This window comes from Gopherus flavomarginatus, chromosome 2, assembly GCF_025201925.1.
Source record: "Gopherus flavomarginatus isolate rGopFla2 chromosome 2, rGopFla2.mat.asm, whole genome shotgun sequence".
NCBI classification, from domain to species: Eukaryota; Metazoa; Chordata; order Testudines; family Testudinidae; genus Gopherus; species Gopherus flavomarginatus.
The window spans coordinates 116,277,405-116,292,337 of record NC_066618.1 but is presented as its reverse complement, the minus strand read 5'-3'; the positions used below and the strand labels follow the sequence as shown (position 1 = coordinate 116,292,337).

Below are 14,933 nucleotides of genomic sequence, written 5' to 3'. Positions count from 1 at the left end.
GAGGATAGCCTGCCTGCCGCCCTCGCGGCGCCGGTAGAGCGCCCCCCGCGGCTTGCTGCCCCAAGCATGCGCTTGGTGTGCTGGGGCCTGGAGCCACCCCTGTAAGCACTCCTTGCAGCCCGGGACTGGAACATGAGCAATCACTCTGTTGGATAAGGCATGCTCAGTGCAGATGGAATCTTCACCAAATTTAGTTGCTAAACTTAGATGAAACTTTCCCCAGAAAAATGAGTCTTAGGCAGACACCCAGTTGGAAAATTTCAGTCTACATTGTTTAAGTTTAGTAGAGTTATCAACAACTGAAAACAGGATGTTATAATGGAAAGTGTCAGACAACATTAACTATAGGTGATGCTATCTGTGCCTCCAATAAATTCGTTATATACTGTACTCTATTTCCCTGATTGTCTCAGGTATATAAAGTACAAATTGACAAGGTCAGATGTTAAAGTAACAACATTTTGTATTCACAGTTGTAATCCTTCATTCCACTTTTTCTTTTTTAAACACAGATCCTTATTTTGATCTTTTCCCCCCAAGACCGTGGTCCTACAAACACACCTGTGCTTAATTTATGCATATGAGCAGCACTGTTGGCCAAGAGGGCTGCTCCCATGAATAAAATTAAGCATTCGTGTAAGCGCTTGCAGAATCAGGGCCTAAGTTTTAAGTACTTTACTCCATAACTTTGCATTATTATTGTGAACTTTGGGAGCTATTCTTCGTGTAGCAATACATTTTGTTCTAAGCATTCTCAGAAAGTCACCGCTTAATTTACATGTAGCCATAAAAAGAAAATTTCTAATGTTAAATTATAATGCCATATTCACGAGTGGGTTAGAGCTGACTAGTTCTATAACTTCATTAAAGAAATGATGGCAAATGAGTGCTTGGCTTCTATTCTGTTCTATAGAGTAATGTAGACCTGTGATTGCTTTATTCTGCACTGAGTAAAATATTTTCTTAGCATATGAAAAAAAATTCAGCCAAGATTTAGCGATATTTCTAAGTTGCTATGTTCATAGACAATATCAGGCAGCTACATGCAATGTTTTCATTCTGTTTAGGTTTTGAAAAGTGACTTTTAAAATCAGACAGCCGTGATAAAATGTTCCTGTTGATGTAACAAGAAAATGTGCGCCTCTCTGTCTTTTCTACACAGCTAACATTCATTAGGAGCTAAGCGGGGCTTTGCCAGCAGACTTGTATATGAGGCGATACATAGCTGTGCTGGGCCAGGAGCAGCCTTGGAAGCTGATTGTGACCATGATGCCTGGCACAATGACAGGCAGAGCCAGCTTCCTGGCTGCCTACTCCCAGCTCATATTTGGGGTGTGTGTGTGGGGTGGGGCACGAAGGGAGGAAATGGGGGAACTGTAGCGCCTCTGCTGAGGAGGCCTCCCACCTGTGCAAAATCTGGCCCAAAAGAGCTCTGGAAGTGTGAAGGAACCCTCCAACATCTAACTGAAGTTTTAGTGTTATAGTATTATAGTATTTGAGGAGCCCACAATCTATAATATATTTACCTTCACAATGCCCCTGGGAGGTCAGGAAGTACTATCATCTCCAATTTTACAGATGGGGAACTAAGACACAGACACACTACGTGACTTGACCTAATTCTATAGGAAGTCTACAGAAGAACAGGGAATTGTACCTGGATCCATAGGTGCTGACTCTGTGGGTGCTCCGGGGCTGGAGCACCCACAAAAAAATAGTGGGTGCTCAGCACTCAGCCCACTGATCAGCTCTTTCCTCTCCCTCTCAGCGCCTCCCACCTTCCGCGATCAGCTGTTCAGGAGGTGCTGGGAGGGTGGGGGAGGAGCGAGGGCAGGGCACACTTGAGGGAGGTGGTGGAATGGGCCAGGAAGCAGCAGAGTGGGTGCTTGGGGGAAGGAGTGGAGTGGGGGTGGGGCCTGGGGCAGAGTGTGAGTCAAGCACCCCTCGCAAATCACAAAGTTGGCACCTCTACTTCAATCTCCTAAATACCAGGACAGCTGCCTAGCCAGTGAAACATCCCTCCCATCAGTAGCCAACAAAGTGTCTGAGAGTAAGGGCTTGTCTATATAGGAAGCCACTGCATGGCTAGCTGGGATATGAATCTACAGCACCAGCTTGCTGTGCAGTATTGTCGCACAGGGACACTGCCACAGCTCATTGAAAATGTCACAGTGTGGCTTGGCATACTGCACGCTAAGCTGCACTCCAAGTCATGCGGTACCCATGTGGAACATTACTGCGTAGCAAGCTACTGCGCGGTAGATTCACACCCTCGTTAGCTGTGCAGTAAATCTGACATATGTAGAACCATTCTAGCTCAGAGCTCAGCAAACAGCCATGAGACTATTGGGCAGATCCTCAGGTGGTTTATGACAATTTAGGCCAGGGATAAGCAACCTACGGCACGCATGCCAAAGGTGGCATGTGAGCTGATTTTCAGTGGCAGTCACACTGCCCGGGTCCTGGCCACTGGTCTGGGGAGCTCTGCATTTTAATTTAATTTTAAATGAAGCTTCTTAAACATTTTAAAAACCTTATTTACTTTACATACAACAATAGTTTAGTTATATGTATATTATAGAAAGAGACCTTCTAAAAACACGCAAATGTATTACTGGCACATGAAACCTTAAATTAGAGTGAATAAATGAAGACTCGGCACAGCACTTCTGAAAGGTTGCTGATCCCTGATTCAGGCTAACTGAGGATCTGCCTCTGATTGTAGTATCAGTTTCACACTTGATACGAAAGCTGACCAGATAATTAACTGACTAACAATTCCAACAATTTTTTCCCCCATTTTTACCCATCTAATGCAGCTGGGCAAGTATTTTGTGAATATTTGCAAATAAATATGGATTTTCACAACGTTTTTCAAGCACATTTTGGGAATGTTTCTCTGCTTTATTCACTGAGCTCTACCTGCTAATTACTGTGTTGGGAGATAATCTTATGAGTTAGCAAGGAGATACAGATTTGGTGATCTAAGATGTCTTTGCCAGCTGCAACTTCTATGATCGATGTTGATTTTTGCCATTTTTCAAAGGCCTGGTTTTCCGCTAGATAAAAGTGCCTATTTTAATCATCAGTGTGATCCAAACTTGGCTTGTTTAGCAAGCATCTGAATTCATTAGCAACCTGCTAGAAAATAACATGGCTCTCGCCCCGAGAGATTGTTAAAGCTTATTGGTAAAAGGCGGGAAACAATACCAGCGCAGAAAAGTCTCTTTTAGGCCTGGCTTCCTTACACTACGCTGTATGTTTTGATTATTTGCTGATATTAGAAATGCTGGGTTTTTTGAGGGCTCTCATGTTTTCCTAGGATGTGTTTCTCCCCAGTTAGATACATGCAGTGCTGAAATGAAGATTTCAAATAACTTTATCTTGAAAGCAAAAAAACAGCATTGAGCTGGTATTCACTTGAGCACCAAGAGCATTTTGTTCAACCACCAGTGCACCTCACTGTGTCAGACGCAATCCACAGAATTAAGTGATGGCCGGATAGTACAAAGAGAAAGAAATGTTATAATAGTTTATTCTGCTCAAAAGCATCAGTGAGTGAGGCTATGAGTATTAAGGAAAAGGACTGCCTATGGACTGCCTTGATCCAGAGGGTAACAACTTACAAATGATTTTAGTCAACTTGATAAAGGATGGATACAGATTTAGAACAAGCTACTGAAACCTCAAAATCATAAAAGGGTGAACAGTTATTAGTTCTTACCAGGAAATGTCTCATGCTCATTTTCTATAGGTTTGGTTTGGGATGATCATTCATCCAGGTGACCATTTAAAACAGTCAGGGTGAATTTTGGCCAACCCAAATCCTGTACAACCATGCTGAAGATAATGGAGTTGTTCTTTGTGGCAAGGACCATGTTGCTGCTGTTATTGATTTCTACAGTGCCTAGCACAGGAGAGTCCTGCTCCATTATTGCGGCTCCTACGTGCTACTAGAGTAAAAATAACTGAGAAAAAAGGCGGCTCACCTCCTCCCCCAGAGGTGTTAGCAAACACATTTTAACTCCACTATACACAGGACAAATTGTATTTTAATGTGGGTTAGCTGGCTAAAGAGAACACTAAGGAGGAGCACTGGCTACAAACACAAAGAGTGAACATGGTTGTAACAATGTCAAACCTACTACACTATGTGTTAAGGGGCATGTGACGTCACATGAACTAAATCAAGTTAGCTAGCAAAATTTTTTTTAAAAAGTACCTCAGTTGAAAAAGGAAGACCTCAGTGAGTCAGCAGTTTCTCCTGATTTAATGCTGATGAACTGAGAACAGGAAGTGCTTAGAGTATTCTGAGCAGAACTGAGTATCACCTTCTACATCTTTTAAAGCTATTTCCTTCAAGCTGAGAGGTCACGTGAGAACATGTGGCCATCTTCTGACATAATAAACTGAAGAAAAACAAACCAAAGCAGCTACTGGCTATCTTCCCGCACCCTATACACATACCCCTTCTCCAGGTTAGGGGAGGGGAGCCATTGGACAGGGGAGGGTTTCTTCTTACCTCTCCTTCCAAGGTCAGCGTATGCAACAGCAGAGAATAGATGGGTGACTGAATAGCAATTAAACAAAAATGCTACAAAAAATGTTAAGCTATGCTAGCTGAATATTCATGCTATTGGTGAAATGAATGACTCAATTTGCTCACTCTCAGTCAAATGACACTGGGATTACTGTACCATCCTCAACCAGGGCTGGATCCTGGCCCTGCCACTGAATTCTTTAAGTATGTGGAATCACCAGCGTGCACAGACCTGTGCATATCCTGTTCTGTCCCCGTCCCAAAACGCCACTCTGCAGCAGCTCAGAGGGCTGTGAGGATGACCCACATTGGGACATGGACTGGATGTTTACTTAATATCTGGACAACACCTAGTGCAATAGAGACACGATACCTAGTTGGGGCTTCCAGAAATACATCAATTTTATTATAAACTTTGAAGCAGCAAACATTTAACAAGGTCAACTCTCAATTCTCTCGCTTCTCTTCCACTATACATGAAGTACAATTTTAGCCTGCAAAAGGGTCTTCGCACAAACTCAGACCCAGCATTCCTTTGGGTGTTTTACAGTTCTGCCAGCTTTTCCTCTAAACAGGATTTATGCCCTGAGAGCGAATTGATAAAGAGTTTTCTTTGGCGAGCAATTTATACCTTCCCGTACAGCCACACTTTTGGGATGTTACACCGTAGTTATGCTGTTACCATAACTAAAAGGGAGAATAAAAGTATTTTATAGAGAAATGCAAGACAAAAATATTCTGATTTATGTTTTAAAAAAATGGCTGAAGAAATGTAAAACAGAAAGACGTGATATGTATCAAAACAGCAGCACATGATATTTCTATAGCTCATTTGCAATTTGTGACACAGTACTTTGTTACGCCTCCAAGAGTCATAGTTCTCTGATTGCACACTTTTATCCATGGGGAACTTTCAAAATAATTATACTACACAGAACTGGTTGCATGATGCAGACATCATTCAAGACCGACTTTTAAATCTAAACGTGGCAAATTACATTTGAAGCAAATGTGGGTACTTTATAACATATAATGCACAGCTACTGTAGCTGCAATGAATGTAAATGACCTTTTTGACTAAGAGCTGCCACATTGAGATACAAACTTATCACCTAAAATACAAGAGAGTCAATAAATAAAATATCTCAAATGCTGAAACTCAAACTTTCTTGCCCTTTGTTAGGTACAGCACATTTAATGATGTCTTAGTTATAAGGCCTGACCCTGTATGGTGTTCAGTGCTATTTGAGGGATGTTTCCACTGATTTCAGTGGGGACTGAGAGTGACTAGCTCCTTGTAGGTATCCCTCAGCTCTTTCCAGGACAGGGCCTTTACGGAGCCCTTTCCTCATAAAAGATACCAAGGTGTTTCATAACTCTCTTGGAATATGGCAACTATTTAATAGCATGCAGGACCTGTACCAAACAGTTTAGGGGAAGAAGTGAAGAAAGCAACCATATACAGTATATTGAAACTGACTGGGGAACTTAGGCAGAATGTAATTGTCTGGGTTGAAGTTTAGCAAAAATGCCTGCTTGCTTTCGAGAAAAGTGCTACAAGAATATTATTCGCCACATGTGACAAGACCTCAGATTTACATCTCATCTGAAAGATGGCACCTTCTAACACCATGGTGGGATATTGAATTAGTCATACTGATGCAGAGAGAAGAGCACCCTTACTGTATTAGTACCACCCATCACTTTCTACAGCCCCCTGGGGTCTTTCATGGAGGTTTCCCACCCCAATACTGGGCATGTCTAATTCTACTTGGCCTGTGAAAACTGATGTCCTCCAGCAGTGTATGTACATGTCGGCATACGTTTAACAGTAGAGGAGCCTCTTTTGTCTTATTTATTTTCAGTGTATTTATCATATTTTAAAATCTGAAGTCTAAATACGGTAATTGGCAATGATATATTTTGCTTTTAATAATTTTTAAAAAAATCTTTGAGCTGAATGAACTCTATACTCTTTTTTATATAAAACATTTACATCACTATCAAGCTGATTCACACAGAAACCGAGTTATAAGTTATGCAATTATTCTTTTCAAATCAAAGCCACAATGGGACCAGAAATTTCCAAGACACTTTTTCCACCATTAGAGCACATTACTGGAAGCAATTGCTTTTCCCTAAAGTCTATGAAAAGCAAAAGAAATGATCAAACAGCTTGTAAATTGACCCATTATTTCTCTTCCAGTATTACTGCCAAAAGCATTTATAAAAACATAACCACTTTCATTGCCATTAAATAGAGCATTAAACAAATTATATTTAGCATTAAAGCAAACATGAGAAAAATGTATTTTATTTGCTTACCTCTTCAAATTTTAATGCAATCATAGAAAAAGCCTTAAAAATCGCATCTGTTGGGCCTGTTATTGTCACAATTCTTTCTGGACAGGAACCTTCTGAAATATTGATTCGAGCACCACTCTGTCAACAAGAACAAATATTTTTAAAGTACATTTTCTTTTGGAATGCAAAATAGGGAAGACTTTCTAGCTAGGTACTTATATGGCTTTCTTCACCATAGTAGGTGAGCAGCACCCAAGTAATTAAAAGCAACAACTGCAAAATGAATTCTCTCACTCTCCCTTTCCTACGTACAGGAGTAAACTAGAACAGGACTAATATATATATATAATTTCATCTCTGGACTAGATCCAAACTATTCACTTGAAAATAGGCTGTCTAGCTGGGGCTCCAATTTTCTGAACAAACAGGGTAACTAGCACTATGGGCCATATTTTGTAGGTCTTTAACTTATATTCTAGACTAAATTATTCTAATGAGTGCTTTGTACAAACTCATACAGAATAGGTAAGCTAGTGTGTACTGACCACTCTTACTAAAAGAATCATCCAATGGCAATGGTAAGATACCAGTGCGGTAACACAGTCGTGTCTCTTTAAGAGGAAGAGCCAACAGGAAGGAAATAGGAAACCTGATTCTCATTTACACCACGGCCCCTTTACATCACTCTGGTGGGACAGATGGCCCTTAAAGTTGGTATAAACATGTTGCACAGACTCCTTAATGTAATAAGAATCAGACCCAGATGGTTCAGGAAAGAACGAGCCTGTGTCGTTTCTTTCTATTCCTGTACTTACTGCTGCTGAACGAGTTTTGTGCATCTTGCCTCTCTACGTGACAGCAACCAAATATAACAACAAGCCATACTTATGGCAAAATCCTCCTGTCACTGAATCTCCTGACAGGTATGTTGAATGTCTGCAAAAGACGCAAGGGCAGCAGATACTTAATCTACTGTTGTTTGACAGGTGGATTGGAGAGTTGTGAATCTGCCTTGGGGTGGAGAGGGGGGATTTCCAGATACGCACTAATCATATATCAGTGTTTAGTCAATGGTGAGGCCTAGTTTTAAGCTGGTTCAAAGTGTCTGGCTTCAGTTACCAAACACAAAACAGGCTTCTTAGGGCTGAAGCCTGCAATGAGCTCCTCTGCTTCAGTAGGGCTCTGTGTGGACACAGGAGTCTGCCCATGCAGAGCTGCTCAGAAGATCAGGGCATTCAGGGGTTACTCACCCTGACAATACTTAGAATATATGCCTAACGTTAATGGAAGTACTTTTTATGCGAGCAAGGTCACAACGATTTATGTGAAAGACTGTCCCACAATGCATCATTGTATCCAATGTTTTCTGAAAATCTCACATGGCAAAAGATCATTTAACTCATGTTAGGCTTTCACTCAAGTCCAAATGATTGAATCTGAGAGTTTACACTCTAAAGGAAAGCAGCAGGGATGCCAGTATTTTGTGGCAGCCTTATCCACGAAGTGAAAGGAATTTCACTGGACGGTAGTTTTCTGGAGACATATCAATTAGGTTGTGCCAGGCCCCTGGTAGCTTAGAGAATGACACAGACAGGGCAAGTGGTGTGCCACTTTCCAAAAGATGGTGTGTTACTTGCTATCAACACATCTGCCAGAAAAGTCTAGATGAAAATAATTGTGTACTATTTCTTTAAAGGAAAGTGCAAAAGAAAGTGGTCGGTTACAGGAATTATATGTAATTTCCTTTTTACTATTTATACAACGTTCACTTCAGAGTTTGAGGACTAAGATGGTATGTCTCCATATCATGTTTATCCAGACAATCTTTGCCCTTATTCTCTTTTAAATTAACCCCTTACTATCAAAAATTAGAGGGTATGTTTCTAGTGTCCTCAGGAGCATAAGGAGGAAAATGTCCATTTATTGTGGAAAAAATGAGACAAATTACTATTTTACACCTAACAGGTTTGATTGCAGGGACCAGGGAATACGTTTTCAGAAAAAGAGTTATGTGGGGGGAAGGGAGGGGAGATGGAGCTTCTCTTATGTAGATTCAACATGCACACACAAAATCTGAGCCCACAGTTTTGCACTCACTTGTGGGCACAAATCTCAGTGGGTGGAGCTCTAACTGCCTGTTGGCGGGAACAAATAAGATTAGCACCAACAATTCATTTTGATTAATTGATTATTGTTTGTTTAATGAATATCAGGGGCATCTGGAGCATCAGAAACGCACCACTTACTTCTGTCCTAAATCTAAATAAATACCTGTATTTAATGAGTCAACAAATGAGTGAAAGTTGTATCTGGAAAAAGAGAGCTCTGACACCAGCCCGGCTGAAAAGAAACCCTTCAGTGCATGTAGTTAAAGGGCATAGCAGAGTATTCTTCTATACCGCATGTTTTAAAATTTCCTTATGGGAGACTTTCTACAAGTGCCTAGCAACAAAGCAACTGGCAGAAACCCCCAAAACTAAATTAAACATTTCTGGGTACATTCTCTGTATAACTGTATTTTTTACCTTCAAAAAGGTAGATTGCCTCCTCCTTTTAACAAACATTAGAACCCTGCAGGGAGCTGCGGGTTAGATTCTGCTGACTCCCTGTGACAGATGTGACTTTTTAGACTCCATCCTGAATATAAGAAAGGTGGGGTAGCCCTCTGAGGACAGGTAGCTAAAGTCCTAGAATTTAAGGCCAGTAGGGGACCGCCAGATCATCTAATCCAGGGGTTCTCAAACTGGGGGTCAGGGGGTCACAAGGTTATTACATGGGGGGGTTGTGAGCTGTCAACCTCCAACTCAAACCCTGCTTGCCTCCAGAATTTACAATGGTGTTAAATATATTTAAAAATGTGTTTAATTTGTTGGGGGGGGGTCACACTCAGAGGCTTGCTGTGTGAAAGGAGTCACCAGTAAAAGAGTTTGAGACCCACTGATCTAATCTGACCTCCTGTATATCACAGACCACCACCACCACCCAGCACCTGCACAGTAAAACCAACAACTGAAATTAGGCTAATGTGTTACAGCTCTCAGGAGACTAAGCTGTTATATGCCACAGGCAGAAAACAGGAGGGATCCATGTGTACTAATACCCAAGACCCCTGCAATGGCAGAGAACTGACTAAGATATATCCAGATAATCCTGGCACAGAATCTGACTCCACATTGCAGAGGAAGGCAACCCCCCTCCCACAGGTCACTGCCAATCTGACCTAAGGGAAAATTCCTTCCCAACCCTGCATATGGGATCAGATAGACCCTGAACGTGTGAGCAAGAGCCAGCCAGCCAAGCACCTGAGAGAGAGAACACTCAGAGCTTCAGCCCACACAGTGCAGTGCCCCAACTCCAGCGGTGACCATCTTTGATGCCACAAACAAAACAAAAAACCCAACAACACCGTGAAAACAAACAAAACCCAACAGCGAGAATACATGGCAGTGGTGGGGGGAAACCCTTCCTGACCCCTGAAAGTGACTGGCTGAAGCCCTGAAGCAGGAGATTTAGGGTCTGGGACAGACTGGCTGATGGAAAAGTAAACCTACGAGCAGCCAAGTCTAGGAAGTTGATTTTGAGTGAGATTTATGCGATTTCAGCTTTGAATTAATCTTTTTGTTTATAAATCCAAACTCCAGGAATGGGGGAAAGGTGCCTTTCTTGCATCTTTACAAACGTATGATGTCTCCAGTTTGCAGGTTTATCTGCATATTGCCAAGTGTTGACAAAGGGAGTGATTAGAGGTGAGCCTGTACCATAGGATCACTCCAGTTCTAGAGAGATCCAGATATTTTTTGGTTGGCCCCCACCCTCTATAATGTGTCAATCCAAATCCCTGGATTCAACACCCACCCCTAATCCTAAAATTCGGAAAATTTAGCTCTGTAACCAAACTCCTCAATCTGGGACCAAGCCCAGGAGTTATGAATGTGAGTCAATGGGAGAATAGACCGCTAAGAGTTTCTGTGACACTTAGGCCTGGTCTACACTGGGAGGGGGGAGGATCGATCTAAATTATGCAACTTCAGCTACGTGAATAATGTGACTGAAGTCAACGTACTTAGATCGACTTACCGTGGTGTCTTCACTGCGGTGAGTTGACTGCTGCTGCTCGCCTGTCGACTCTGCCTGTGCCTCTCGCTGAGTTGGAGTACAGGAGTCGACGGGAGGGCGCTCGGGGGTCAATTTATCGCATCTAGACTAGATGCGATAAATTGACCCCCACTGGATTGATCGCTGCCCACCAATCCAGCGGGTAGTGTAGACATACCCTCAGAACCCTACTGACTAAATAAGCTCTGAGACAATAGGGATACAGCACAGTGCTGTAGAAATTATCCCCTTTAATTTCCTTTAAAGGAGACAAAAAAACTGAGACATCTTTAGGGGAAGTTTATATTAAGAAAAACTGTTTAATTTTGGCCTGCACATATATGCATTGAAACACCACCACATATAATAAAAAACAGTTGGCATTACTCTTTCCAGCCACTTGGTGGCACTGCTGTTCCATACACATCTAGTTATTCTCAGATACAGAAAGAAACAAAGACATCAAAGTGTATTTCTTACCTCCTCCCTCATCTTCTTAACTGTCTCCCCTTTCTGTTAAATAAATGGGGAAAAATTAGTCCCCACTGCAGTGGTCAATTGATATAGAATACAGAAACATGAATTTAAAAAAAATTCTTAAAGTAAATTACTGACCTTTCCAATAATGCTCCCAACCTCCTGGAACAGGAAAAAACAACACTACAGTAAGTGAATATTTCTGAGTACAAAAAGAAGAAGTGTTAATTAAACAATATTTCACTGTAAAGTTCATTCTGAAGAGAAAGGTGGGCAGGACAGACCAGCCACATTTCACTAGCTACATTTTCAGTCCATACAAATATGCACTATAAGAAGGAATGGACTAAGAGCTCCTATTGCAATATATATACCTGACACACAAGAGTTTACTGCTGTCATGGGGAAAACCCCACTGCCTCGCAAGTAGCCCCGAGCTAATGCAGCATTCTGTCACTGTAAATACCGAGATCTTATTTTGGGGAATAAGAGATTCAGAATTGATTGAGCTGAACAATCTTTTGGGAAAATTGGGAAGATACAGCCTTCATGTTCAATGGTGATCGCTTTGAAGGCAGATGCTGCTTCTCTTTTCAGCAAGTAATGGATAGAAGTGGATTATGGTGAGATTAGGAGTTATTGTATAAAACAACTGCTGGCCTGTCCTTCTCAATCCCTCCAGTGAGAGCTTCCCAAACCAGTGATTGCTAATCAGCTGTTAGACACTGTTAAAGTGGCTACCGGGTTACTAAAATCCTACGTGGAGTCGTATAAAATGTCCAGAAAAAAACCTTCAAACATGCAATGGGAAAATGATGTGGAAGTTCTGATCACTTCCATGTGTTTTAAACTAGCCACAGACAAGCAGTAGGGAAGCAAAATGGGAGTTAATAACCATAAAATGAACACCACAGGCATGGTGCTAGTTGCATAGGTTTGATCCAAGAGTGAAAAACAACTGATGGAGATGAGACCAACTAAGGGAAAAGCTAACTCATATTCTGTGATTAGTCTCCAAAATCAGCTTCCACTGGTTAAAAAAAGTTAGACATGATTAATCTGATCTGGAGAGCTGATCTGCAACTAGTACTTTCACCTGTTTTGTTCTGACTCACAACCACCAGAGTAGATTTAAGAAATGGCTTCCATTCCTTTTTCCCGAGAAAAAGGCTCATTTTATGACAAAGGGCCACTAAAGTCATCTCCACAATTCAAGACGGGTGCAGGGACCTTGTGGAAGTTCTTTCTTGCCAATGAATAATGGATACACAGACAAAATGAAGCAGTTAGGGCCTGTGGCTCTTTTAGCCACATCCATAACACTGAGGACAGCTGCAGATGTTCTGTGAGTGGAGGAGCTCCAATTTAGCAAGCTGCTTCAACATATGTTTAAATCCCATTCATGTTGATGGGACAAAGCACATGCTTAAAGTTATGTAGGTGCTGAAATGCCTTGATGAACAAGGCCTTGAAGACCCCAGTCTGCCTCCCTGCTGACTGCTCTGAACCTGGAACTCCTCAAGCTTATTCTCAAAATTTACCTGTCTTGTTTTTATTTTCTTCTTTATTACCCCTCCTGTTAGCTGCTTGGAAACTCTACTTCATTCCCATGTAGTGCTGGCCTGTATTCAGATGGGCTTCTTATGTGCTCTGTGGAACTACAATTTTACATGCTGTGTGGAATGGACCTACATGCTAATATATTTATATAAGTGGTATTTTGCTTGTTACTGTGTTAGCTTAAGTGTTAAGTATCTTGTATGAGTGTATCTAATGATCTGTACATATATATAGACCTCCAGGAGTGTATGAATCCATATCTATGTACACATAAAAATTACTATTTAGTTTTTAGCAGTCCAGTAGCCCATCTTGACCATGAATGTAAGAGGCTGATTATGTATGAAAAAAGGGGGGGAATCTGTTTAATAATGAAGTTCCTAAAGTCCCAGATATTTTTTGGACCATATAAGCAAGTCAAAAGAAAAAGTTCTTTCTCAGGGATGAATTGACAGGTCTAGCTTTGTCAGCACCAGTCCTCTCTCCAGCAAAGCTAAATTCACATAAAGATCAGAAACAGCATCTATTTTTAATTCTGATGGGCGTGACGTTATTGATATAAACTGGGACCATATAGAACATGGTTTGCAACCAAGGTCCTGTAGTGGCACCAAATCTTAAGTACAGGGGGTCATATAAGGTGTCTAAGACCAGGTTAGGGGTTGCTGGTTATGATTATGCTGTCTGTATGTCTGTATCATTTTGTAGTTGAAGTTATGAGTATTGGATCTATCCTGTCTGTATTTCAAATTTGTGCTGTGCTTCTGAGAAACATCCCAGACAAGTTGGTGTTAGCTCTGCCTAGCCTGCTTGATGGCCCATTAAGGACCATCAGCTACACAATTGACCCATGGAGAGAAGGCAGATATGCCTTGTAACTCAGGGTATGGCTACACTTGCACTTCAAAGCGCTGCCGGGTGTAGCTTGCAGCGCTGGGAGTCGCGCTCCCAGCGCTGCGGCACTGATTACACTGAGGCTTTACAGCGCTGTTTCTGGCAGCGCTCAGGGGGGTGTTTTTTTCACACCCCTGAGCGCGAAAGTTGCAGCACTGTAAAGCACCAGTGTAGCCATGGCCTCAGCAAAGTATGCAGGGACTTGCCCATGTGACTCCAGACTCCATTTTGCTGTAATTTCCACAGTAAAAACAAAGAGGTTCTTACACCTGGAAAAGCCTATATAAGGCTGATGCCTCATCTCCATCTTGTCTTCAATCCTGCTTCTTACCTCTGGAGGAACTTTGCTACAAACTGAAGCTCTGAACAAAGGACTGATGACCAATCCCAGCGGGGGATGTTCTCCAGAGACTTGATTTGAACCTGCAATTTACTCCATCACTGCTACAAGCCTGAACTAAGAACTTTGCCATTACTGTATGTAACTGATTCCATTTAACCAATTCTAGCTCTCATCTCTACCTTTTTCCCTTTGTGAATAAACCTTTAGATTTTAGATTCTAGAGGATTGGCAACAGCATGATTTGTGGGTATGATCTGATGTGTATACTGACCTGGGTCTGAGGCATGATTCTTTGGAATCGAGAGAACCTTTTTCTTTTATTGGGGTGTTGGTTTTCATAACCATTCATCCCCAGGACGAGTGGGATGGGTGATGATACTGGGAAACTGGAGTGTCTAAGGAAATTGCTTGTGTGACTTGTGGTTAGCCAGTGGGGTGAAACTGAAGTCCTCTTTGTCTGGCTGGTTTGATTCGCCTTAGAGGTGGAAAAACCCCAGCCTAGGGCTGTAACTGCCCTGTTTAAGCAATTGGTCCTGAATTGGCACTCTCAGTTGGGTCCCGCCAGAACCGCATCGTCACAATGGGAAAGCCTTTTTTTTCCCTCAGATAGAAATCAGAGGGTTCTTTAGCTAATTTGGAGAATGGGTCTTACACTGGCTTTTCTAGTTTGTCATACTTTTAATGGTTCCTTATATAGCTCAATGTTTGTTTCATATAGAT

General features: G+C 41.8%; 1 protein-coding gene across 13 annotated transcripts in view; it reads right to left on the bottom strand.

Annotated features, from left to right (window-relative positions):
* The window catches only part of LOC127043697 (poly(rC)-binding protein 3-like), a 751,631-nt gene that overhangs the window by 53,722 nt on the left and 682,976 nt on the right, over positions 1-14,933 (bottom strand). For all 13 annotated transcript variants that reach the window (XM_050937755.1, XM_050937765.1, XM_050937766.1 and 10 more), the window contains 3 exons: positions 11,555-11,578; positions 11,420-11,452; positions 6,866-6,982 (listed from right to left, as the gene is read on the bottom strand). In XM_050937755.1, the coding sequence (XP_050793712.1) occupies positions 6,866-6,982; positions 11,420-11,452; positions 11,555-11,578 (174 nt within the window). The remainder of the gene's footprint in view (positions 1-6,865; positions 6,983-11,419; positions 11,453-11,554; positions 11,579-14,933) is intronic.